At 38.2% G+C, this 27411-nt stretch overlaps 1 protein-coding gene across 2 annotated transcripts in view; it reads right to left on the bottom strand.

Annotated features, from left to right (window-relative positions):
* Positions 1 to 1009: 1009 nt before the first annotated feature.
* The window catches only part of LOC131149034 (vacuolar sorting protein 39), a 37054-nt gene continuing 10652 nt past the window's right edge, over positions 1010 to 27411 (bottom strand). For both annotated transcript variants that reach the window (XM_058099111.1, XM_058099193.1), the window contains exons 2-13: positions 13099 to 13310; positions 11659 to 11790; positions 11396 to 11539; positions 8348 to 8460; positions 6273 to 6708; positions 5239 to 5568; positions 4449 to 4670; positions 3564 to 3806; positions 2415 to 2861; positions 2104 to 2202; positions 1671 to 1848; positions 1010 to 1398 (exon numbers count right to left, since the gene is read on the bottom strand). In XM_058099111.1, the coding sequence (XP_057955094.1) occupies positions 1322 to 1398; positions 1671 to 1848; positions 2104 to 2202; positions 2415 to 2861; positions 3564 to 3806; positions 4449 to 4670; positions 5239 to 5568; positions 6273 to 6708; positions 8348 to 8460; positions 11396 to 11539; positions 11659 to 11790; positions 13099 to 13310 (2633 nt within the window). In that variant the 3' untranslated portion in view covers positions 1010 to 1321. The remainder of the gene's footprint in view (positions 1399 to 1670; positions 1849 to 2103; positions 2203 to 2414; positions 2862 to 3563; positions 3807 to 4448; positions 4671 to 5238; positions 5569 to 6272; positions 6709 to 8347; positions 8461 to 11395; positions 11540 to 11658; positions 11791 to 13098; positions 13311 to 27411) is intronic.

Genomic DNA, 27411 nt, shown 5'->3' with positions numbered 1-27411 from the left:
CCAAAAATGCCCTCAAGAATTATATGACAATTTTGTAATATTTTCTACCTTTTAATTTAAATAAAAAATTATTTCAAACCTTAAATAAGAATTTGGGTGAATGTTAATAAAATTTAACATAATTTTATATTACATCTTATTCAAATCCATACATATATTTAAATTTGAGATCTCTCCTAAATATAAGGTTAGTCTTAAGTAATATTTGGGGGCATGAATTTGAAAGAAATTTAATATAAATTTGTAATATATTTATCCAAAATTAATACTTTCAAACACTTACCCATAATTTTTTAAAATTTTTTGGGATAAATTGCTTTGCCTTATAGTAAAACTACGCACTTTGATTATGGTTTTCACTCTTAAACTGGTAACTGAGTCATAATGTTACCTTAATTGTTAAAAATGGTTAATATGGGTTAATAAATTCACAAACTTGCAGCCAATATTTTTTTTTCTTGTAAGTTAAAAAAAAATGGAAAAAATAAAATAAAATAAAATCACACGTCCGAATCTGAGGTTCAAGGTTTGAACAATTTTAATACTAAACAAAAAATAATAATTTACCATATCTTAATGGGTTAGCATTTTAAACCAGGTTGCAATTTAAAGAATGAAAATGCCAGCACAAAACATCAAGCAAAATTTCAAACTAATGCATAAACCATTCTTTTGTGTGAAGAGTTCAACCACAAAATAGTTAAGAGTAGAAAAGTGTGAACTGAATTTTGAGTGAATCAATATTTTGGTGTTTTCTTTGTTATGAAGAAATTAGCAAGCAAAAGTCAATTCTCACTCTAGATGTTTCAATTCAAAGTTCAACCCACAAACAGTTGTTATTACAGTTTCATTGCATTTTAAGCTTTCAACTCATCAGGTAACAAACATTTTAAGGATAGATTTTCAGAACTTAAAAAACATTTCTGGAATAAATTGCTCATTCAATCTTATGGGAGAATTTAGAAAGCCATTCTAAAACTAAACGAAGCAATACACACACACACACAAATTTCCAGTGACAAAAATGGCCCGAATAGATTGACATCATAAATAAATTATTTGGTTGCAAATTTAAACGAGTGAAATGACAATAAAGACATCATATGAAACTTCAAGGATTATTCAAGTACTACGTAATTAAAATGGCAACAAAATTGTGAGTTGTTCAAACTCAAACTGAGCCTCTAGTCTGATCGAATTTTGAGTAGAAGTTAGTGAGAACATCAGTGTAGTCTTTCAAGTTTCAACAATGGCATCATCACCTGGAGCAAGAGGCCACAGATGCATGGCAAATACACTTCTCGTGTTAGCATCTTGAATCTCAGAAAGGACACAGGAAACTACAGTGTGCATTTATCTTGATGAAAACCCTTGTTACATTCTTTACAGTGAGAAAAACTGCAGCCACAACAAACCTCATTTCACTGGTTACATACAATTCAGAGGGAACCTCAAAAGTGCACACAAAAAAACTCTGCATTCACACATTCAAATCAAACACTAAATATCCACCATCTCCAAACCACCCCACCCTCTATGCGCAGAGCAATTTCCTCTTGCATTCCAGCATTACTCATATTACAAGGGGGCTGTAAGCAAATGCCTTTGCAGCCAATTGCCATGCTTGCTCATTTATGAACACCATTGTTATCTCTTTCTTAATGGCATACCTTTAACTACAGCCTTCATGCTTTGTGAGTCTCTAAAGCAAACAAAGTGCACCAGTGTCTTCCCATTGGGGTAAACGGCAAAAACAGCAGTTCCTATCTTCTTGTTGCAGAGGGAGCACATACTATCGCTGCCAATCCTAACAACTGTCTTCCTCTTGTTGTAGAGTTCATCTTTCACCTGTTTCAAATAAATTGTTGGAATGGTAGTTTTGGAATGGTAAACAGCGAGGAGCATAAAGTTGAAATAGAAATCTCAAGTTGAGAAAACAATGTGGCATAATTACACTCAAATTTCTATCTACCACAAATGTCAGAAGCCAACCTTTTTCTTTTTCTTTTTAAAATTAATTGAGCAATGAAGCATGCATATATGGCACAAAATGTTCCCCAACACAGATCCCAATAAGCTTTTATGCACAAAGGAACCACATACCTGCAGGTTCTCACTGTGTCTTAAACTCTTAATCACTGAAAAGTTTCGATATGCTTCACTGGATTTCCGCAGAAGGGGTCCAAGAAATGGAAGCAAGTTCTGCACATAATAAGAAAAAATAAATAACTAAAATCTTTCCTGGAGCTCCCAATCAATTTCCAAGGCCCAACAAAACAAACACAAGGAACTTAGTAATGTTAACAAACCAGAGTAATGCTCAAGAGATTCTATTCATGATATTTGCACCCACACAAAATGTAGCACTCTAATGTGGATTGGGTTTTGCATGTCTTTTCATCAGTAATCAATACCTGCAGCTTAGTTTCCCTTGGTAAGAGTTTGAGGGCCTGGGCCCCATTGATTCTATTCCACCTTTGGCTGAGCAGATCAAGGACCTCATCATGCATGATGGTTGAACCTCCTTCCTCAATAGCCTCATCTGCATCACCATCACTCCTTCCACTGTCAGTTCCACTCTGACTTATCCGCAGGTCCTCCGCACCTTCAATTGCAGCAATTTTCTTGGTTTGACGGCCTCTAGCTTTCCCTGATCCAGAGCCCATCTTTGGAATGCTAGTATTTTGAGATGATGCAAGATTGGTGATTTGCTTTTCAAAGTTTTTTGTTGTCCGCCGAGGATTCAAATAGATTTGCAGAAGAGTGAGGTACATATTGCTATAAGATTTTATTGATGGTTGATGACGTACAGACTCGTACACCCGATCACAATAGGACAACGCCAGTTCAGGAACATGAAGCTACAATAGTTGAGAAATTTATTAATGGAAATTATATATGACAACACTCATTGAATAACCAAAACAAACAAATATTAAGCAGGCCGAGATATACACGTCAAAATCCATGACCATGACCCATTACCTACAGATCCTGACCAAACCTAGACTGTCAAATTCACTAAAAAACAATTTTCTTCTTTTTCCAACTTTTGATCAAAAGACATAGGTATCATGCATAGCAATGTGCAATTGTTGCTAATTACTAAATTTATTATTATTATTTTGTAGTGGAGCGGCCTGGCAGTAAATCAACCGGCTATGTTCAAGTAGACGTGGGTGTCTACTTGAATACAAGTTCCCATGAGAAGTCGAACCCAGGACATCTGAGTTCTCAGGCCCTATGTCAGGCTACCCCATGTGGGGTAAATGGGTATTTTAATTTTTATATTATCAAGGGAAAAGATAATAACATTTCAAACATCACGACACAAATGTATAATTGAAAAATTATACGGGATGAAGATGCATTCAAATTATGTGTTGTTATAAACAAGTACTGTATATTGATCCATTTGTTGCAAATGTTCAACAAAAACATCATCCATATACACAGTATTGGGAAAAAGGGAAGCTGTTAACAAAGCACACTAGGATGTTGAGGATCACAAGGATCCTGTGTGTATAAAATACAAGAACAATGATAACTTGTATTGAAAATACCTTATGCACATATATAGATAACGCAAGCTCATGTTGGTTCATTTTTCCTAACAAAATTGCACGCTCTTCGTATAAAGCATCTGCAGGAAGACGTTTTAGCAAGCCCTCTGGACTGTATCCAGATATACTCTCTAAAGCAGATAATAATTTCTTCCTGGTTGGGGAATAAGCTTTCTCATCCCATTTCTGTTGGGCAGTTAGATCTGCCTGCCAATCAAGTACCTCGGAGAGATATATTTGCACCTGCAATACATAATAATACATATATATATATATATATATATATATATATATATATATATATATAAATTTCAGAAGAGAAACTCAGCCACACTTCAACATCACAAATTTCAGCAAAGAAAATCAACCCAACTAGGAGGTTAGCAGCACAGATCTGTTTTGACATGGCTTTATGAGGCAACAAAATAATTAAAATAATAATCACCACCAGCAATGATGATGATGAAATTCTAACTTCTACCATAGACTTCAATCAGATTTAATGAGGGAGCTTTTAGAGCACCAAAAAGAATAGAATTTGTAACAAACATTTCATGAGAAGTTGGTAGTCGCACCAATAGAAGACGAGATGAGGGCAAATCTTGTGAGTGTTTCACCATATGCGATGAAGACCAATGAAAGAACCAATGAGGAGTGATCTGATTTAAGTTGAAGGCACCAAAAAGACGAGAGAACGGAAATAAAACGAGAATCAAGACAAAAAGAAAAGACAAAATTGCTGAGCATTGAAAAACGGATCCATTTGGCCAACCCCAAGAATTTTTAAATAATCTTTCTAGGGTGAAATGAGTTGAATGATTATCAAACTGAAGTAGCCCCTTACAAAACCACTGAAAGAAACAAGAGAGAAGTTAGCTCACCCACCATTTCATTCTGCAGATTTCCAGAGATCCCATGTTCATTTATTGCAAGCATAAGTTCTAAATATGTGGCCTGCATGTTTGGAGCATGTTGTTTCAAATAAGAGTTGACCAAGTCCGCTGGAATATTTCCAGACAGAAAGAGCTCAATTGTTTGTGCCGGACACCTTTCAAGAACAAGCATTGAGAACTCGAGAACAAGCATAGGATCACTCCCACAGAGAGGCTGCACATGAAAACACAACAAATAACATTACAGATTTGATATATGAATTGGCACTAAACCAGCCTCAGTGAAATCCTCAACTTCTAAAAATGATTCCATGAATCAACAAAACCAATAGCAACTCATACACTGTCTGGCTGGTCAACAACAATTAAAGTTGCCTTTGGTATCACACATACAGAAAACCTCAAATATTTCCCATATTTCTTTAGCTTTTCGGACAGAAAAAATATTTGCAAGATTACAAGTTGTAATGAAATGCAAACAGATACTAAATTTTGCTTTTGAGGTCAACAGGTGACAACATAAATAGGATGAGGACTCTGTGTGCCATATTTCTCTTGATAGATTAAGGATGCTTCAAGGAAATGCCAATTCAATAAAACAAAAGGAAGACGACCATATTTACAGAGGGTCCAATAGGTTTGGCATGTGCAACCACTGGAACCTAAAATGCCATGGAATGCTACAAAGCTATATTACACTAAATACGGTAGGTATGTCTGAATTTATCAAAGCATTTAATTGTAATCAAGACAGGTGTAATGCACCATATGAGCTTGCTGACCTTGAGATATTCAATAATCATTTCAGGATTGAACTTTTGTGTAAGTTCTGCTTGTGGTTGGTCTGAATTCGACTCTTCTACTAAGTGATGCAAAAGTTTTAGAGCTTCGCGGTGCATAGCATTGCACTTGTAAAGTTCCAATAAAGCGGCATAATGACTCATTTTCTGCAGAATCTCCTCACATATTTTTACATCACAGTAGTTAAGACCTCTCAGCAAATCCACAGCAGCGGAAGACTGTCCAGTAAGAAGCAGGGCTTGGAGCAGCGCAGTGTCCAGTATGGCTGCCATCTCCCTAGCACCGGAGCTAATGGCAATGTTAACCCGCCCCTAAGGGAACCAAAGAACTTATAATTACTTCATGGAATAGATTTCTAGTTAAAATGTCACTTATTTAATAGATGGTTCAACAGGATCATTAACAGACACGATTTTCAAATTGAAAAAATATAATCAAGCATATCACATATCAATGACATCATCGTTTTATCCTTAGTGCAGTAGAGCAGCTTACCCTTAGTTCCTGCTTGTTGGAATTGCCAATACCAGTTTTGTCCAAAAAGAGTGGTAACGTAGTAGTGGCCTTAGAAGCACTATTATGATTCTATACACCATGCTCCAGCTTGGAAATCAATTCTAACACTTCAGTAGAATTAAGTCTCATTCCAGAAGGAAAGAGCTCATTTTCAATTTATTTCTAGGAATGAAACCAAGCTAAGACATTCAAGCTAAACATGCTAGTAACTAAGAAAGTTCACAGCTTGGACTCTCACTCTATAAGTGCATGCATGCAGGAATCTTAAAATCCATAATCATGGCATGTCCTAATCTTTGTTCACATTATTAGGTTCAGATAAAGGAAAGAACACCAACAAGTTGGCATTAGCTTTAGAACAGTACTTTTTTTTCCATCTGTAATGCATATCAAATAACCTACTAAAGAAATGTGCATCAATTAAGGGTCTTCGCCAAATTTTTAATTTAACTTTCTAATTATAGTAAATGTGAACTGTGACCAGTACTCAGTCGTTTACCTTAGTTGATTTCTTGGACCTACCGGAATCATACGTTACAAATGTATCTCCTACAGCATCCAAAACAACCTCTTCTGTTCCCTCAGCAGTGGCCTTTTCAATTATACTGAATCTCTTTTTTTGTAAAAATTTGATGAGACCCATGAGAGTGTTGTGGTTCATTTTCTTGGACTCAAGTGATGCATTTTCATCAGATTCTGACAACTGTGAAGAAGGTGAAGATTCCAAGTCATCTGACACACCAGATGAACCCCTTGAGAGATATGAAGCATCCCAAGCAAAGTCTATCAGTTTCTCAGGCTCAGGGATGACAGCTGATTTAGGAAGAACTATAGACGGATATAAAGAGAGCACATGAGTAATATCCACTTGAGAGGCCAAAAACTGTTCCATGGCCTCCTCATAGCTCCCATTTTCAAACAAGTAGTGTGCATATCTGTGACAAAGCAACATAAACTCATCAAACATGAATTCACATATTAGAAATTACATAACACAGGAGAATTCTTGAAATTCCACTCACTAGATAACTATATAATTCCGGAAATGTACATAATGGCATCATTATAAACACAGATAGGAAAACATGTCTAAATACATGAGTACATGGCCATGCATGAATTACATAAACAAATCTGCAAATGATAGGCTGTATTAAAATGTTACCACATCCAAAGTGGTCTTTTTCACATTTTGTTACAACAGCACAAAGGTCATACCCCTTGTTCAGTTTCCTTGAGCAATGGCAGACAATTTACCCCATCAGCCGTCCAGATTAGAAGGGCTTTACTGATGTGTAGTAGCAAGGCTACCTTAGAAAGCACAACTCAAGAAATTTTTAGCTAAAAATAGGGAAAGCATAAAATACATGACAACAACAACAACAAACCCAAGCCTTAAGTCCCACTAGGTGGGATCGACTATATGAATCATTTTTCCAATTTATGCAATCATGGACAATTTCTTTTGACAAATTCAGAGCTATTAAATCCTTACTATCTCATTCCAAGTTATTTTAGGTCTACCCCTACCCCTCCTACTGCCCCCCATAGTAACTAACTCACTCTTCCTCACTGGCGTACTATGTGGCCTACGTTGCAAGTTGTCACGGACCGCCTTTTTCACACCGTTGTGAAGGGCCGTGCGGCGCTAGCTAAAGCACTCTTGCTTAACTAGCCAGCCTTTTGTTTACCAACATTCATCCACGGAACACTTTCATTAACATTCAATCAGATAGCAGCGGAAATTATAATCAATTCATGAAAGCCGTGGCAACCAAGCAGTAAATATTGAAGCAAACGTAATTCATTAATAAATCCTCCGTTGACATGTTGTACTTAGCGAGGGAGGCAAGTAGGCTAAGCACGTTGACAATTGCTAGTGAGTTTTACCATGATTGATGAACACTCACCCTCCCCTAAAGAGCTTTCTAGGCCATTCTCACTCTAGCACTAGGAAACATCAAAGTGACCGAGGAGTCATACTGCCTTATTTGGCTTACAATGAAAGAAATACTAGAAAATAACCCTACACTAGTATTTACATGATGGAAACCCATCCCAAACACACGAGATAAGCGGTCATAGGCAAGCATAATGCCCTGAACAAGCTTAGCCCGTGACACAAGTGTACGAACCATCTGAATCGTCCCTCCCTTATCTTATCTTTTATAAGAGTTCAACCTAACTTACCGCGAATATGTTCATTCCTTAATTTATCTTTCAATGTTATACTACTCATCCATCTAAGCATTCTCATATCGGTGGAAAGCATAAAATACATAAGGATTGAATTCTGAGATTTTATGAATGGATTATGCCTAATGTAATAAGCATTCATATTTATTAGTGCTCTTCATATGAATATCATGGATAAAATTGCGAGCTCCTTTCCTTGGATAAATGTGCCCTATGTTCACAAAGTTTCATTTATACAACGTATCCAGATAGAAGGTACGCATCTGCAAAAGTTTGAACTGAGAAATTAGTGCTATTCTCCCACTCCCACCCCCAAACAACAACCAGTGGAATCCGCTCAAAATCCAATGTTTATAATTGGTTGAGGAAGATAGCCACCTTATATGAATTGACCCTTCCTTTGCTGCTCGAAGGCTCGAATCTTCTGGTGGAAGTAGCTTACACAAACCCAATGCTTCCTCAAAGTTGCCCGATGCTGTTAATTGTACAATCTGCAATACAATTTGTAAAACTTGTCACAAAAATTTCCATAACATAACATCACATTTCTTATTTACCTAGGCAAAGCATTCTGTGAGAGAGGTGATGAGAAAAAAATGTGTGGTTGATTATATATTCTTTATTATTTACCCTAAATGATTTCACCCATATTAAAATTTTGATATGGGTTTTCCCAATTTGTCATCACTTCCCTTGCTCCAAGAGAATACACCTTATTCCAATTAATAATTTATTCAAGCCCCTACTATCATTCAAGCATTTTATAGTTGACAGAATTTTACTAAATTAGAGCTGCAGCTGAGTTTTAGGACTCAGGTTGCCAACATATATACTTTGATTTGATCAAGCTAACGTTAATTCTCATCTACGCATTTTAGTATTTTGGTATACTCAAAGATGATTTATCAAATTGTTATTTTGGTCTATTTGAAAACAATTTGCTAATTTATTTTGGTCTATTTTAAGACCATGTTACAGGTTATGACACATAATTTTGTGATGGCAAGCCCACTTGACTTGAAATGAAAATTTAACCAATCAATGGACCTGGCATCCATTATTTGTAAAATTTGTAATCGCTCGAGTGTGATAAAATTTGCAATTCTTTGACTTCATGACTCTGGCTATTTAAACAATGAGTAACCTATGCACCCTCAGCAAGATCAAGTCAAACAGAGTTCAAAACTTCATGTTTAAAACCTGCATTTTAATTAGAGTTACTCAAATTTTTTTTTAATTTGGCTTGGGCATAAAGAGAAAGCCCATTAATTTACCCTAATGTAGTTTAATTTAACCCATAAAATTTCACCACATTGATCAAATGGAAATTCTAAGGAGGCTTCAACAATTAGGAGGTTATGATTTTGAATCATGATTTAATATTTGAAGAAGTAACTTTAATTGGTGGTTAGTGCTCACTTGATTTTATACTTTGGATTTGTGAAGGATTCTTTGGTAGCACTAAAAATCAATTAAAGGATTGTTCAATCTTTTAAAAGAAAGTAATCCGCCAAGATTTTTCGAAAAAAAAAAAGGGCAAAAGACACTCACCTCCCCTAAAGTTTGGCAAAAAGACAGTGACCTCCCTAGAGGTTTCAAGAATGTCACAAGTCTCCCTTGAGGTTTCAAAAATGTCACAGACTTCACCTGAGGTTTGCTAAAAAGACACAAACCTCCCATAAAAAAACTTATCTTATTGAAAAATACAAGCAGAGGTTTGTGTCCTTTTGAAAAACCTTAGAAGAGTTTCTTGGGATTTTTACAACCTCAGGGGAGATCTTTGGAATTTTTTAAACCTCGGGGGAGGTCATTATCTTTTTTCTAAATCTCAAGGGAGGTTAGTGTCTTTTACAAAAAAATATAAAAAAAAATACTAATCTGCCAAGGACTTTACATTGACGAACATGCATGAGATTACTTTCCAGGTTTGCTCAAGGGACTAAAGCATTCTCACCCATTCAAAGAAATTCATTAAGAATTTGTTATGGTGGGTATATGAATGCCTAGCATTCAATCTCAAGAATGCTTAGGAAAGCATTGAATTTTCTTTAATACGGATGCCTAAGAAAGCATCGAATTTGAAGAATGCCTAAATAAAGCATTCAGTTAGTTTATGCATGGATACCCAAGAGGGTCTATAGACAACACTTGAGAGAGAGAGAGAGAGAGAGAGAGAGAGAGCATAAAATACTCTCTTCTTGTCGTAAGCATTCGCACCTTTTAAATATTCTGTCTTCTTTCTTTTTTACAACTCTCCCTCCTTGCTTTTTCAGTCAATACCTCATTGTCTATAACACTACTATTTTGTTGTATTTTCCAAGCAATTCACCCATCCCATTATGTTGTGCATTTCATTATTTATCACCAAGGAAAATGGCAGTTACATAGAGAGTGTAACTAGCTATTATTCTTTCATGCATGGAATATGGGTTAGTTGGTATTTGATAACCACTCACACAGTACTTTTCCTAGTTTACTTTTACACCTTTTTTGCAATTTCATGCACAAATATTTTTTTTACATGTGCACTAATTTTTTTGCATCACGTAGTACTTTATTTCTCATAAATTTGTGATTAAAAAAAAAAAAAAAACCAGATTACAGAATTGGCATGTATGCACCTAGAACAAAATTCTCAATATGTTTACAGGGTATGGAAGATCTTAGAATTAAGTCATGCCATAAAGCTGCAACCAAACACCAGCAATTCACCATCCTCCATTTGAGTGAAAAGTAAATCTTTTTAAGCAATACAATGATGGAACTGTATTTGTTTCATTAATTTTGAATATCTTTATGTCACTACATAATGTTCTATTATATTCACTAAAAAATGCATGACAGCATTAACATTAGTATATATTTGGAGCCCATTTTACATGGAGCAAAATAAACTAACAAAACAGCCAAATGAGCGATGACAGAGCTCAAGTGGAAGTTGCACTTGCATAGCCTCAGCTAACATAGTGTCTCTCCATATCAGTTTACGACAAAGGAGAACCTTAGATCGATCAAACAAGAAAATGCAGGTGGGCAGACAATAGATGAAACCACCTTTTTTTGGCTGGATCTGAGCTACACGTTGGAGGGGTAATCCCCATTCCAAACCCCTTACTAGTTCCTACACCCTCCCAAGGTTAGAATGTAAGACCTCCAATATGGAAGTCCCATGATCCAACGATCAGGATGTCCCCTGAGGAGCGACACACGAAACTGAATACATCATGCATTCACACATATACAACTTTAAACATAAAATCAAACACAATACAATTGCAAATATGGCAAAAAATGTTGTGATTAAACAAATATTCCATTTTTAATAACCTATTTAACTGATTCACTGCTTAAGAAAAGTTGAGCCAATGTGTAGATATCTAAAATCAAATATGATTTGTATGAGTCTTGAGAGAGTCTGAATAATACCTGTGCACCAAGAGGAACAGGAAAAAGACCATAGATGGAGTTGTCTAATGCAACAATTATGGCACTGTTGCTTTGGAGAAGACGACGAACATTGCGGAGAACAACAGTCTGTATCAATGGATAAGGAGCTCGTAGGGACCTTATCTGCAAAGTACAGTACACAAAACATAAACACAACAAATTTCTGGAAGAGAAAAAAAAATTAAATATAAAATTAAGAAAAGAATCATAAACCCATTTTGCTTAGCAAATGATCATGCTACCTCAATATGCCTAGGCAAAAGAGCAATTGCATATGGTTTCTGAATGACAATAACTGCAGGGGCCTCAGACCAACAAATCCGGCCTTCTTGAAGAAGCTTCCCATTTTGGTCCACAAAAACCCCAATGTTGTCCTAAAGGCATCAAAAAACACAAACAGATCTCATGAAACTCATTAGATGGACTCTTCTTTTTCTTATTATTTTCTGTTGGAAAAAATCCAGTAATTGTGGTGTCATGAAGTAAGGGCACCCAAGATCAATCTTGATATCATCACATCAGAGCAGATAACAAGGAGATAAACAGTACAAAGAAAAGAACTTGAAAAATGCCTGCTTAAAGAGTAGATTGTCAAAGTAGAACTGTCAGTTTTACAATAACAGGGTTGTGATTGGCAAGCTGAGTAAAAATTCTTGATAAATCATCCCTGGCACCATTATCCACAGCCAGAAACATGATTAAGTGAAATTTTAGGGCCAGTTCAGCTGTGGAAAACATTTTTGTTTCCCATTTCCATTTTCCAAATTACTACAAAAATGTCACCCTTTTTCCAGTTTTCCAACATTTGTACAGAGAAGTCGGAGAACTTCTTTTTATTGTTCTAGTTTCCTATATAAATGTTGGAGAACTAGAAAATAATCTGGCTTTTTTAAAATGGAAAAATGCATTTTCCAGCCCTTAATAATTTAAGCAGATAGAACCCAAGAAATTGTGGTCTTCTTGTTGACTTACACAACATAATTCTTCAAAAGAAGAATAGTTAAAACTCTTGATAAATCATACTGGGGGCACCATATCCACGGCAAGAAACATAATTAAGGGAAATTTTAGGGCCTCTTCAATTGTGGAAAACAGTTTTCTTTTCCATCTCCAGTTTTCCAAAGAATTACAAAAAGATTGCCCTCTTCAGTTTCCCAACATTTGTTTAGAAAAGTTGGATCTGTTAATTGTTTTCCACCCTTCCCATAGAAACGTCAAAAAATTGGGGAAAAAATATGGCTTTTTGTATTATTATTTAAAAAAAATGATGACGAAAAACAAAATTTAATTTCTACAACTGAACATGCACTTAACATTTATGCAGATGCCGCCCAAGAAAATGTGGTCTTCTTGTTAATTCACACAACATAATATTTCCCAAGAAAAATAGTTGCATAGCAGGCAGGTAAAGTTACTTGTTGAAATTTTTTAATGGAAAGATAAATTTTAGTTGACATAATTTTATAGGCAATGAATCACTTTAAGCAGCACTAAAACTAAACTATAGTAGGGTTGTGATAGCTAATTGCTCTTTCTCTCTTCCCCCCTCCCCCACCCCCCCCCCCCCCCAAAAAAAAAAAAAAAACACATCTGCAATGGAGGTAGGATACATTCAACAACTATTAATCATTGAAAACAAGGAAACAAAACAATGAAAACAAAATCAACAGAGAAAAGAGTACCTTCCCAAGAAGAAGTTCTCCTGAAGGAAGAGAGACAACTAAAGGTGGTGCAATTCTCCCAGAAGGAAACACCTCAGACAAAGCACCATTAGTGGCGTTCAGTATCACATATTCTCTTCTGATTCCCAAACATATATTTTCTCCACACCAAGACATTGACTTCACCACATCTGGAACTCCAAATTCTTTCACCTCAACAAATCCCCGTCCACCTGAAAATGTAATATAAATATCACTAGATTATTGCAATATTTTTAATAAGAAGCCAACCAATTTTCTTCAACAATCTGTGCGCTACATGTTTATGAGAATGCTCCAAGTTGTCAGCAACACATCCAAAAGGTGTGTATTTTTTCCTTTATTTCTCTTTCTTTTTTCTTTTGTGTTTTTTCGGTGGGGTTGGGAGAAAGGGGAGAAATGGGAGCTGTGCTGCAAAAAGGCGAAGAAAATTTTACCAATGCTTTGTTTGGTCACTCACAAAAAGTGTGTGAGTAAAAGGTTATTTCAACATTTTACATCCAATACAAATAAAAACCACCAATTAGCAGAGCCAAGTGCTAATCTTGCCCATCTGTTCTAGTTTTCCTTTTTCATTGTTCGAAGACTAGTTAACCAACATGGGATCAATTTTTAAATTTCAACTAACAATAAATTGACAAGATTGAGGAGCACATCTTTTTATTTTTTATATCAGTAAAGAAAAATGCTATTAGAAAGAGGCATCAAGTGGATTCCACCAAAGTACAAAGGAAAAAAACAAGAGAGAAACATCCCTCACTGAAAAGTGTCAAGAAAATCAAGGATTACAAAGGGGTCCCTTCCAACCAGCCATAACGCCAGCTAGAGATCTGGCTATCTGCTGGCCCATGACAGACTGAATAGGAGGAATAGTTCCTTCAACGGCTCTTCTGTTCCTCCCTCCACGCTGCCCAAAAAGTAGCAAGGGGGATGAGGAGAGACATGTTCTTCCTTATTTAATATGATCCCTTTCTGAGTCCTCCTCAGTACATCTTCCATGGTAAGAGTATCATTTGAATTAGCCTGAAAATGAGTCTTACCGAGGCTGCTGGAAGATCTGTAAGAGCATCAAGTTCCCAATCGAAAGCATTCCTATTCATAGGAATATCCCAAACAATCCCTTGATTAGTGAGTTCCATGCGTTTGCAAATAAGGACATCTTTGTCATACACAAATCTGAAGACAGAACAAGGGAAAGAGGATCAGAGTTGGGACTTTGCCACACCAAATGTCATGCCAGAAGAACGCATCCTCTACTTTCCCCACTTGAAAGTAGATGAGAAGGAATAAAATCTCTCAACCTTTTCTAATATATCTCCAAACACGTGTACTGTGAGCTTCCTTTGAAACTTTTGAGGTTGAACCATTATGATGGAGATCATACTTGACAGTAGGGGTGCAATTAGTTCTTTTTGGTTCGGTTTTGGCCAAAATGATAATCGAACCAAACTGATCGGTTTTTAAATTATTCAAACCAATACCAAACCACATACCAACAATTTAATTTAATTGTAAACCAAGTTTTTCTGGTTCAGTTTGGTTTTTCTCAGTTATTTGTTACAAATTTTTTAACTTCAATTGGCCCAACTAAAGGTGGGCCAAAAGGAAGCCAAAAATTATAGGTTTTATGCCCAAAAGAAATGGCCCTTAACTGCCATAGCCCAGCAATTAATTAAATAAACAAAGCCCAGCCTACAAAGATTTACAATTAAACACCCAAAACAATAGGGCTTTGATAAATCGGCCCAGCTCATCATCTAAATAGACAAGCTTGGCCCACCTCATTCGAATGTAGGAAGAGCATGCAACCCAGCTCATGTGAAATCATTTTTATAGGAGGGGGAAGGGTATTCCCTTGTTCCTCTAGGGTGATATGGGACTATAATTCCTGTTAGTGGTTATTTAGGCATTTAGCAATATTATTATTATGTGTTAGCGTTGTGTTAATAAGTGTGAGTTAGTAAGGGTATTATGGTCATTGGAATTGTACTTGACATATATTATAAATAGAGAGAGAGATCTATCATTGAGGTTAGGTCTTCCATTTTACCCAATTATTCAACATGGTATTAAAGCAAGATCCAACCTAAACCGTAAGATTACATTTGGTTTGCAGAATGCCTATTCTCAAAAATAGATTAGTTTTAATAAGTTGGTTACAATTAGTTATACAATAAACTATGTTTTTATTATAAAACAAATAATAATGTTTCTTAATAAGAAATAGATAAGGAATAACCATTCCAAAATTAAACCATAGGGATGTCTATTCTTTTCATTTTATATCTTGAATGAAATAATTAGTATATATAAAGGATAGCTATTCCTTTGATTCTCAAAATTTAAACTATATTTTATCTTATTCCAAGAATAGTTATTCTGCCGAACCAAATGAGCTGTAATTGCATAACCGCCGCTAAATCAAACCCTAAATATCAAAATACCACGCAACCTGCTGTAGTAGAAGGGTCATCAGCATCACCAAAGTCCAGGAGCAGCTTCAGCAATTGCCATAAAATACTGCAGTCACAGGAAAAATCCTGGATGCTGCTGTCCTCTTCAACACCTCAAGAAATACCTCATATTTTGCAAAACTAACCACATAGCAAGCCAGAGAACCTGCCGATCTGCTAGCCCTCAAAAAATTTCATAGCCAGAGGATCCTCCACATGTCACCATCCGCCGGCTTTTGCCAACCCCATGTGCCGGTGCATGAGATATTTTTGAGCAGCCATGTTGCTCCAATTTCCTCCCGTCCCATGAGATATTTTTGAGCAGCTATTTAGCTCCAATTTCCTCCCCAATGTCTTGAATCCTTCCTCACACCATAATACCAAGTTGTTAGTCATTTTTTTGTACAAAGGTATCACCTTTTTTAGTTGTTCATGTGCGGCATTCCGGGAATGTTTGCTTGCTAATGCCTGAAGCTGTTGATCAGTAATTATAGAGTTCATTGAGGCCTGAAACAGTGATATTGCTGTGTTCTTGATTCATTTTTTATCGTTCTTGTTCATTGTGCACTTGTGGTTTGCTTCGGTTGTTGAACATTGTGTGATTGAGATGGTGTCCATGAATTTCAGGAGGATGTTGTTCGCTATGTACTTCATATGTTCTACTGTATAGAGGGTGTTTGGTACAGTTACAGCTGCATGTTGGTTTCTTGGGGATGTGTTTAAGTCTCTTGGAGCAGGGGCAGCATTTATACATTGATTTTGTAGGGTTATGGCAGTGCAATGCCCAGTTGTTTAAGTCTCTTGAAGCATTGGCAGCATTTATACATTGATTTTGTAGGGTCGTGACAGTGCTATGTCCATTTTCTGGTGACTCGTTCATGGTTGAACCAATGGTTGACTCGTTTGTGTTTGGTTTGGTTGGTCTGAAAATTCACTTGAGGTTGTTTCGGTTGGTCCAGAAGTTCACTTTTGGAATCCCAATTCACTGTGTAACTCTGATTTGCAGCTGTGTTGAGGTTGTGTGTGTCGGGATGGCATCCTCAATTCCCAAAGTGTGTTTCCATCGTCAGGCATTTGTTCAAGTGAACAGCATACCATAGTTATCTGGGAGGAAGAGTATTCAAGGTTCCTACAGTATCAAACATCTCAACAAGCATCTCATCACATTGCATCTTTTGCTTAGAAGGGTAATCCTATAGTTTGTATGTCATCTTGTATCTCTCTCACTAGACCTTGGATTATCGACTCTACTGCTACTAGCCACGTGACAGGTGTAACCAACTTCCTTTCTGCCCTCCAATATTTTAAAAATCTACCTCAAGTTACCCTTTTTTATGGTTCCACAACTACAGCTAAGGAATAGGAACAATAAATCCTACTCCCTCCATCTCTCCTTTTTTTTATACATTCCTAAGTCCCCATTCAATTTTGTGTCAGTAAGCTTACAAAGGCACTAAATTGCTCTGTAACTTTCTTTCCCAATTCTGTGATTATTTAGGATCTAAAGACGAGGAAGATAATTGGTACAGGACATGAGGCTCGTGGACTACTACTTTGCGTCGCTCTCTTCTCCCATTGCCTGACAGACGCTGCTACACAGCTTCAAATCCATCGTCACCTTGGCCATCCATCCATGGACAAACTAAAACAGCTAGTTCCTACCTTGAGTTCTATGTCTAGTCTTGAGTGCGAGTCTTGTCAATTGGTGAAACATCATCATGTTCCCTTTGCTTCTTCAGTCAACAAATGGGCAGATAGTCCTTTCATGCTCATCCATTTTGATGTTCGGGGTCCAACTCGTGTCACGTCGAAATTGGGGTTTCAGTCCTTTGTTACATTCTTTAATGACTACTCCAGGATGACTTGGTTGTATTTAATGAAAGATCGTTTTGAGTTGTTTAATATCTTTTGTGCCTTATATTATCAAATAAAGACTCAGTTTGATATGTCAGTCAAGATACTTCTTAGTGATAATGCTAAGGAGTACTTTGGTAACTATATGACTAATTCTAGTATGATATCCACCAATCTTCTTGTGCCCACAGTCCACAACAAAATGAAGTTGCTAAAAGAAAAAAAACAGACATATTCTCGAAGTCACTCGTACCCTATTGTATCAAATGAATGTCCTCAAAATTTTTTTGGAGTGATGTCGTAATCATTGCTTGCTCTCTCATTAATAAAATGCCATCCTCTATCCTTGGTGGTAAAATCACATATTTAGTTATCTTCCCAAAGCCTCCGTTGTCCTCCCTTCCTACTCGTACATTTGGTTGTCTGTCTTTTGTCCATCAATTAACTCTTGGAGCAGATGGATCCTTGCACTATCAAATGCATTTTTCTAGGTATTCCTATACTCAAAAGGGATATTGATGCTATAGCCCTACTCTACATCGATTCTTTGTCTCTGCTAATGTCAACTTTTTTGAGTTTACACCATACTACTTTGATTCCTGAAGTTTTGTTGACCTTAACGAGTTCCTTCCTTTGCTTTGTCTTCCAAATCCTAACCTAATATTTGTGCCCAATCCTCCAACATCTTGATCCAATTTGAGTCCTTTTCGTTGCTTGGATCATCCCAATTTTGCATGTATACACATGGCGACTCAAGGGAGGTGAGCCTCATCTAGCTTCGACTTCTACGCCTTTAGTTCCCTCTCAGATGATCCTATTTCCCAAGACGTTGATCCACCCATTGCTGTTCAAAGAGGAAAACATAGTTGTACCCAACATCCAATCTCTAATTTTGTTTGTTATGATTTCTTGTCACCCTCATATTATTATTTTGTCAATACTTTGTCTTCTGTTACTCTACCAAAATCTATTTCTAAAGCCCTATCCAATTCTGGGTGGAGGGATGCAATGATAGAAGAGATGCATGCTCTACAAGATAATGATACTTGGGACTTAGTACGTCTTCCTCCTAATAAATTTGTGGTTGATTGTCGTTGGGTGTACACTATGAAGGTCAATCTAGATGGTTCCTTGGCTCGATTGAAGGTCCACCTTGTTGCTAAGGGGTATACTCAAGTGTATGGCTTGGACTATTTAGACACGTTCTCCTCTGTAACCAAACTCACCTCAATACGTTTGTTCATCTTCTTAGCCACCACCTATCGCTAGCCTCAACACCAGTTAGACGTGAAGAATGCTTTCCAACATGGTGATCTTCAGGAGGAAGTCTATATGGAGCAACCACGTGGGTTTGTTGCTCAAGGGGAGTCAGGCTTACCGCTCAAGAAGTCATATATGGTATAAAACATCTCCAAGGGCATGATTTGGTCACTTCAATGTTGTACTACTTGAGTTTGGCTTTCAACAGTGTGCAGTAGATCATTCTGTATTTTATCGTCATACTCTATCCGAAAGGATTCTGCTTATTGTGTACATGGATGATATTGTGATCACTGGTGATGATGATCAAGGTATTCAAAGCCTAAAGCATTCCAACAAACTAAGTTTAAGACAAAGGATTTGGGACCATTGAAGTACTTCTTAGGTATGGAAGTATCGAGATCTCATTAAGGAACCGTCTTGTCACAGAGGAAGTATGTTCTTAATCTTTTAGATGAGACTGGACTATTGGGATCCAAACCTGCTGATATACCCATGGATCCCAATAGTAAGTTACCTCTAGATTTGGGTGATTTGTTGCCTAACCTAGGAAGATATCGAAGACTTGTTGGAAAGTTCATTATCTTACAATAACTCGACCAGATATATTCTTTGCAACAAGTGTCGTGTGTCAGTTTCTCGATTTCCCAAGAACAAGTCACTCGGATGTAGTAATTCACATATTAAGATATCTCAAAGGTGCATTAAGGAGAGGTCTCTTATATCAGGATCAGGGTCACACTCATATTCAAGGATATACAAATGTAGATTAAGTCGAGTTGCCTTCCGACCGAAGATCCACAACCGGCTACTATATCTTTGTCGGTGGTAATTTGGTGTCTTGGAAAAGTAAGAAACAAATTATGGTGGCTAAGTCAAGTGTTGAGTCACAGTATAGGGCTATGACACACACTACATGTGAACTTGTTTGGTTGAGGAACATGTTGAAAGAACTAAGTTTTTCACATTCTCGGTCTATGGAGTTAATGTGTGATAAACGAGTTTCTATTCATATTGCCTCCAACTTTGTCTTCTATAAGTGGACAAAGCACATTGATTGAAGTAGATTGCCACTTTATTCAGGAGAAACTTGTACAAGAGTTCATTACAACCACTTATGTAAAGTCTAAGTTCAACTTGCTGATTTATTCACTAAAGCCTTGGGAGGTGTTTGTGTGAAATTCATTTGACTAGGAGCATATAGCATATATGCTCCAGCTTGAGGGGGAATTTAGTGGTTATTTAGTCATTTAGCATTATTATTATGTGTTAGAGCTATGTTAATAAGTATGAGCTAGTAAGGATATTATGGTCATTGGAATTGTACTTGACATATATTATAAATGGAGGGAGAGACCTATCATTGAGGTTAGGTCTTTCATTTGACCCAATTATTTAACAATTCCCAACACCCAGTGCCCACACCGTCTAGTGTCAACTCTTCATCCTCTCTCAATACTCTCACTCTTCACTCTAGTCACTTGTCCCACATTGAAAAAATGAATTTGGAGGGTCTCTGCTTCCCTATAAATACAACTGAAGATTTATTATATTTTTATATAAAATTATTAAACTATTATTATATATTTATATTTGCATATATATAATATTAAAATTATTTTGATATTAATCGATTTTTCAATTTTTTTGGTTCGGTTTTCTTATAAAACCAAAATCAAGACCAAATGTCGGTTCTTATAAAAGCCAAAACCAAAACCGAAGACTAAACCCAATACACTAAACCAAATTGTCAAACAATTCAGTTTCGGCCTAGTTCTTGGTTTTTTGGTGAATTTTGTACACCCATACTTGACAACAATAACATCCCTCTACAAGTAATTTTTCCCTATCATGAATCACCAAAGTCGTTTCCCCAAAAAGGCCTTATTAAAGATAATAAGAGATCTAAGGCCAAGGCTGCCCTTTTGTGAACATTGTTTAACCACTCCCAATTTAACAAGATGATATTGGAAAACCTCACTCGTGTTTCCCCAAAGGAATCTTCTTCAGATGCCCTCCAATCTCTTGGAAACTATATAACACATGGGGAAAAGAGACATTAAGTTAACCAAGAGGTCGGACAGAGTACAATTAATGAGGCGAGTCTATCTTGACAAAAGTTCCTTTTGCAACCAACAAGTTTCTTTTCGAACTTGCCGATGATGGGTTCCCCAAATACCCTTATCCTTAAACTCGGCTCCTAAGGGGAGGCTGAGATAAGAAATAGGGAAGGCTCCACACTTACAGCCAAGGATACTTGCAAGAAAAGGAACCTGATCGCAAGTCCTTATTAGAATAAAATCTCACTTTTGCCCAGATTTTCTTTTAAGCCTAAAAACGCTTCAAAATCGAGGAAAATGCAACTTTTATTAAGAATTTGCTCTAGCTCATCCTCACAAAAGATGATAGCATCATCTGCAAAAAGGAGGTGGGTGATTTCCATAGAGTCATTGGGCCTTCCGCTTTCCAATGCTAAGTCCCTTAAGAAGACTGCCTTCATTTGCATTATACATCATAAGATTCAGCACTTCCATGACCATGATAAATAAAAGGGGGGAGGGGGTCACCTTGACTTAGACCATGAGAAAATTTGCAGAAACCAAAAGAGCAACCATTTACCAAAACCAAAAAAGATGAGGTTCAGATACACTAACGTATCCATCTGCATCAAGATTCCCAAAAACCCATTCTTTTGAGAATGTACAACAGAAATATCCAGTTAACATGGTCAAAAGACTTCTCCATATCCAACTTGCACCACAATCCTCTTTTCCCACCCTTCGTGTGAGTATCAACAACTTCATTGACAATCAGAGCAGCATCCATGATTCGCCTATTTGCAATAAAGGTGTGTTGATGCTTTCTGACAACTTCCGAAATTGCATGTTTGAGCCTACCACTAGGACTTCAGATAGGATTTTATATAGACTACCAACTACGTTGATTGGGAGAAATTCTTTGATGTTGCAAGTCCTTGGGTTCTTTGGGATCAGGGAATAAAAGGTTGAGTTGATGCTAGACACAAAATTGCCAGTTTTATGAAAATCTTCAAAAACCTCAAAGATATCCTACTTAGAAATCTTCATATTTTGACTTAATCTTGAAATTGTAATGTGCCTATAACCCTTAATCATTTTGGGCCCACACTCCTTATCGACATATTCGTCTTGTTTGACTAATCCTTCTTGTGCTTGAAAGTGAAGAATATTGATCAAGTTGCCACCTCCTCGCACCTTATGCAAAGTGTTCAAGTACGCCTCATAAGGGGATTAATTATGGGTGTTGTGATATTGTTCCTAATTAAACCTAAATCTTTGGGATGAACAAGAGACTATTGGCTATTGGCCTAATTGACTCAATTTGGAATATGTTTAAGGCCTTAAGGTTAGCCCAAAATATTGAGCCCAAACACTACCCTGTAAACACTAAAATTTTGAAAAGAAAAAAATAATAATAATAAATAAAAGTAAAAATGCAAATACATATGTATACACTTTGTAAGAATACAAGTGACAAAAAAATACATATGCATAAAAATACGCCCTCTAAGCATACAAAAATACAAAAATGTGAACAAATAATACAAAATTCAAAATCACACTCGGCGCCGGATTTGCGACTTTTGCCGAAAGTGTCGCCGCCAAAGTTTAGAAACCCGCCAGATCTGCAACTTTTTCCGAAAATGTTGCCGCCAAAATTAAGACCCACCGGATCTACGACTTTTTGCAGAAAATATCGCCGCCAAAGTTGAGAAGCTCACCGGATCTACGACTTTTGCCAAAAGCACTGCAGCCAAAGTTGAGAAAATTACCCGATCCGAACCCCATTTGTCAATAATGTCACCATCAAAGTAGAAGACGTTCGTCGGAGACGTCGAATTTGAAGTAGCCAGTCAAGAATGTCACCAACGGGGAAGAAAAGAATGGTGTTGCCAATGCTGAAATTCGTTGCGCGTCCACATCATCGAATGAAGACGGCGAGATCGGATCTCGCCTATAAATACCCAGGCTTCTTGCTAAAACAAGTTAGGGATAAAACAAAAAACAAAAACAAAAAAAAAGATCAAGCATCAAGCAGCTCCGGCCTTCCCTCTTGCTGCCAGCTCCAGCAAAAAACACAAAGCTCTTGCATCTCCTCCAACACCAAAGAAAGAAGGAAAGCAAGAGAGAAAAAAGTGAAAGACTTTACCCCACTCATCACTCCTCCCACACACCCACTCATTATCCCTCCTACACATTAGTCCATTTATTTTCCTAAACACCAATCACTTTGCTGGCAAAAGGCAAAGTCAAACTCTCTTCTTTTTGTCTACCAACGGTCAAATACATCCTTGCAAACTTGACCTTCAAATTTCCTAAATTCCGTATATCAGCCCCTCCAAAGATCCAGCTATTTTTACTTCAACTCCCAAACCAAATATTACGTCAGAGATCAAGCTACTGCGGCCCTTGACGGAATTCCCGAGGATTAATCAGAGGATAAACCAAAGGTTGTACCTGTGAAATTTTAATATACATTCTACTGTATAATTTTGTAGTTTGTAGTTTTCTTTATTTTTTTCTCTTGCATTTTTCGTCTCCCTACAAAGTCCAAAGGGTGCAAGATTTGTAGCAAACAAATTCTTGGCACGCCCGGTGGGACGACTTTGCCCCTCATCTCTTCCTTTTTGAAAAAAAAAAAAAGCCTCGAGAAAAAAATATAAAATAAAAAAGAGGCCAAAAAAAAGGAGGGGAAAAAAGAAAAAGGCCTAAAAAATTTTTTTTTTAAAAAAGGGCCTTGAGGGGAAAGAAAAAAAAAACAAACAAAAATATTGCAGTTGGTGAACACATGGCACCAAGGAAGAACGCCACTGCTGACAAAAGAAAGGTCACCACTCCATTGTCAGCCGCCACAACCTTACCCGACTACATTGGCCCAGAGACCCGCAGGCGAACTCAAGCTCTCGCCTCCATGGCGCTTATGAATCCGGAAGACCGATAGTTCCTTCAAGATCCAGAACTGTCACTCGACTCTCTCGAAGCATGGAGAAGCCGATTGTCTACACCGACTGACATCGAGCTTGGGGGCAGCTACTTACCTCCAATCTCCCTTCGACAGCAAAACCTAAACTACTTCACTATGTCAAACAAGGATGGCGCAATGGAACCATCTACCCCAATCTTCCACAAAGGATCATCTGTCGAAGCCAACGTCGCAGTAATGACTGCAAACACAGCAAACGCAGATGAAAGGATTGTCGAATTGGAAAGCAAGATATTGATGCTAGCTAAAGCTCTCGAAGATAAGGATCAACAGAATGCTTTCTTAAAAGAGAAAGCCCAAGTTGATCTTGAATCTGGTGAAGAGCAACTGTATCCTCCCGATTTTGCTCCACACGCCACACCAGCCAACACTTCTACAGCAAAAAGACCTCAAGCTGAACCCGCATATATAGCGCCGTCAACCTCCGTTGCCTCGCTATTAGTCCAACAACTGCAAGATATGATAGCTAAAACTACAGGGCTACAACAAGGTGGGCTCAACCAAGGCTCTCAAACCTATGCAAAGCCTTATTCACAAAGGATTGAGCGGATAAGGATGCCATTGGGCTATCAATTGCCCAAATTCCAATAATTTGACAGAAGAGGTAATCCAAAGCAGCACATAGCCCATTTCATCAAAACCTACAACAACGCGGGAACATACGATGATCTGTTGGTCAAACAATTTGTCCAATCTCTGAAGGACAATGCATTCGAGTGGTTCGTCAATCTCGAACCAAAATACATTGACATATGGGAACAACTTGAGAGAGAGTTCCTCAATACATTCTTCAGCACCCAACGCACTATAAGCATGATGGAGCTCACCAACACCAAGCAAAGAAAAGATGAACCAATTGTTGAGTACATCAACAGATGGCGCCCGCTGAGCTTGGACTGCAAAGACCACCTAACTGAGACTTCCGCTGTGGAGATGTGCATCCAAGGAATGCACTGGGAGTTGTTCTACATCCTCCAAGGTATCAAGCCTCACACCTTTGAGGAACTTGCAACTCAAGCTCATGACATGGAGATAAGCATCGCCACCTCTGGGGGCAAAGACCCAGTGCTCCACGTGGACCAACGTCGAGAAAGGAAAGAGGTCAAAAGGACTGAAAAGCCAGCCAAGGATAAGGAAACAATAACCATCAACGCCACACTCGTCAAGGTCAGGGCAAAGACGAAGGCAAATACTCCAATCTTGCCCAATCCACCAAAGCAGCAAGAGAAGCCAATGACGAAGCTGCAAGAATTGGAGCAGAGGAAATATCCGATCCCAGACTCCGATGTACTATTTTGGACCAGCTCTTGAAGGCCAAACTCATAGAGCTGTCGGAGCCCAAGCATCCGGATGAAAAGCACAAGGTCGAAGATCCAAAATTCTATAAATATCATCGCATAGTCAGTCATCCAACAAAGAAATGCTTCATACTAAAGGAACTGATCATTAGGTTGAAAAATCAAAACAAGATTGTCCTAGACAAGGATGACGTTGCCGAGGCAAATCATGCCACCATCACCACCGAGGCCTCTAAGCCTGCACAACAAAGTACTACATTAAAGGGGGATCCATGGTTCATCCAATTTGGAACCTTGGAACCTATAAACGTCTCACACCTGCGGAACGCCGCTGAAGTATGCTCCCATGCAACAAACAAAAGGCAACGGACCCTGACAGCAAAAGGGGAGCCACGTGAAACACCACCACCTCAAAACAAGCAGCCCTTCGAGACAAAAGAGGAAGGACCCAAGTTACCTAAAGAGGCAATATGTGTCCAGTTCATAGTAGACCAAGATGTCAAAGAGGTCTACGATTATCCAAATATGCTCCGGGATGGTAACCCAAATATCCCGATTCTATATGAACTCATGACCGATGACCTCAAGGTCTGGGCGTCTTCATTAGAATCAGAGGATAAAATCGGCGATGGATGGTCCACATTTATCACCAAATCAAGGAAAAGTAAAAAAAGTAAAAGAAGTCCAGCCTTACCGCACCCCGCTGAAGTCTACCCTTCGAGACCCAACACCAATGCCAAGCTCAGCAAACAAGCCATCCACAAGGAACTCGAAGAAGGGTGGACCGTGGTGAAGACTAGAAGACCACACCAAGCAAATAGGATATCAGCAACACCATCACTATGAAGAAGGATGCTACACAAAAGAAGGTCTCACCCACCTCTCCAGAAAAAGAAGTCTCGCAAGACGAAAGTCATGCGAAACATCGACACCAAGAACAAGGAAGAAATGGTGCAAGGAAGGCCCTCTCTCATCACCCTAATGGATTTCTTTCCTGAAGACTTCTTCTCACAAACCCAAAGTTTCGCCGTCCATATGATGTCCATAAACGTCATCAAGGAGGAGCCTAAGTGTCAGCAGCATGACAAATGTCACCCAGTGGAAGATGAGGTATCAAAAACTCTCCAAGATCTCCTCACGAACTCCCAATTGCATTCTTTAATGCAGTCCTCTGAAGCGGTGCGAAATCAAGCCACCTTGACTCTTCAAGAGTTGGCAAGGCTTTTGACCCAAAACGATGCGACGATGCACAACAATTAGACACAACAAATCTATGTGCTGTGTTACTCAATGATCGCATTTTCAGACGAAGATTTTTTGTTGGGGTCAAAGCCCCACAACCGGCCCTTGTACATCTCAGGGTATGGTAAAGAACAAAGGATCAGCCGCATCCTCATTGATGATGGATCCGCAATCAACATCATCCCAAAAACCACCATGAAAGAGCTCGGCATCAACATCAACGAACTGTCCAAAAGTAGATTAATGATTCAAGGCTCCAATCAAGGGGGCCAACGAGCAATTGGCATGGTCCACCTAGACCTTACCATTGGCGACCTCACATCCAGCACCCTATTACATGTGATCGATGCACAAACAGCATACAAGATGCTGTTAGGCCGCCCCAGGACCCATGGAAATGGGACCATTTTGTCAAGTCTACATCAGTGTTTCAAGTACTACAAGAACGGCATCTAAAAAGTCAACGCTGACTTGAAACCATTCGCCGAAGCTAAGGCCCACCTAGCCGACGCAGTATTCTACAAAGATATGGGCAACTACGAGGCCATCGCATCAAAGGTTCCGACAATAGGAAGCCTCAAAGAAAGATAAGCCATGCAACAAGGAGGAATCTTCTTGTCACCATATTGATCCCCAGCCAAAGGAAAGATGTGGCAGTCTAAACCCCGAAGACATTTCGTGTTCTGAGGGATGCACTATCCCTACCAATGCAAACGATAGATCCAGTGGTGACCACCAAACCATTAAAGGGATTCGTCCGGCCAACAAAGGGGGCAATCGAACATGGTGCACTCCCGAATAAGAGAACCGATGAAGGGTTTGACCCTAACGCCTACAAACTTTTAGCAAAAGCTGGACATGATTTCAAGAATCCAAAACCAGTAAGCCCACTAGTGGGAAAATGCACCAAAGATGTCACTCAACCTCCTAAGACTCGGCCGGGTTTGGGTTATCAACAAAAGTCTCCCATTCGCATCACCTTAAGGAGTAATAGGCAATCGGCGAATACATGCATCATCGCGGTTCGGGTGACCAACGAAGAAGAAAGCCCCCCTACAGCAACATATCACGGTTCAATGCTTGATTGCATTAGAGAACCCGATCTTGCGCAAAATCAAATGATCAATGGGACGAAAAAGCCCCAATCATCAAAGCCTCAAGGCACA

The sequence above is a fragment of the Malania oleifera genome, chromosome 1 (genome assembly GCF_029873635.1).
Source record: "Malania oleifera isolate guangnan ecotype guangnan chromosome 1, ASM2987363v1, whole genome shotgun sequence".
Taxonomy (NCBI): Eukaryota; Viridiplantae; Streptophyta; class Magnoliopsida; order Santalales; family Ximeniaceae; genus Malania; species Malania oleifera.
Note: the sequence above shows the minus strand (reverse complement) of the source record. Positions and strands in the feature narration are given on the sequence as shown.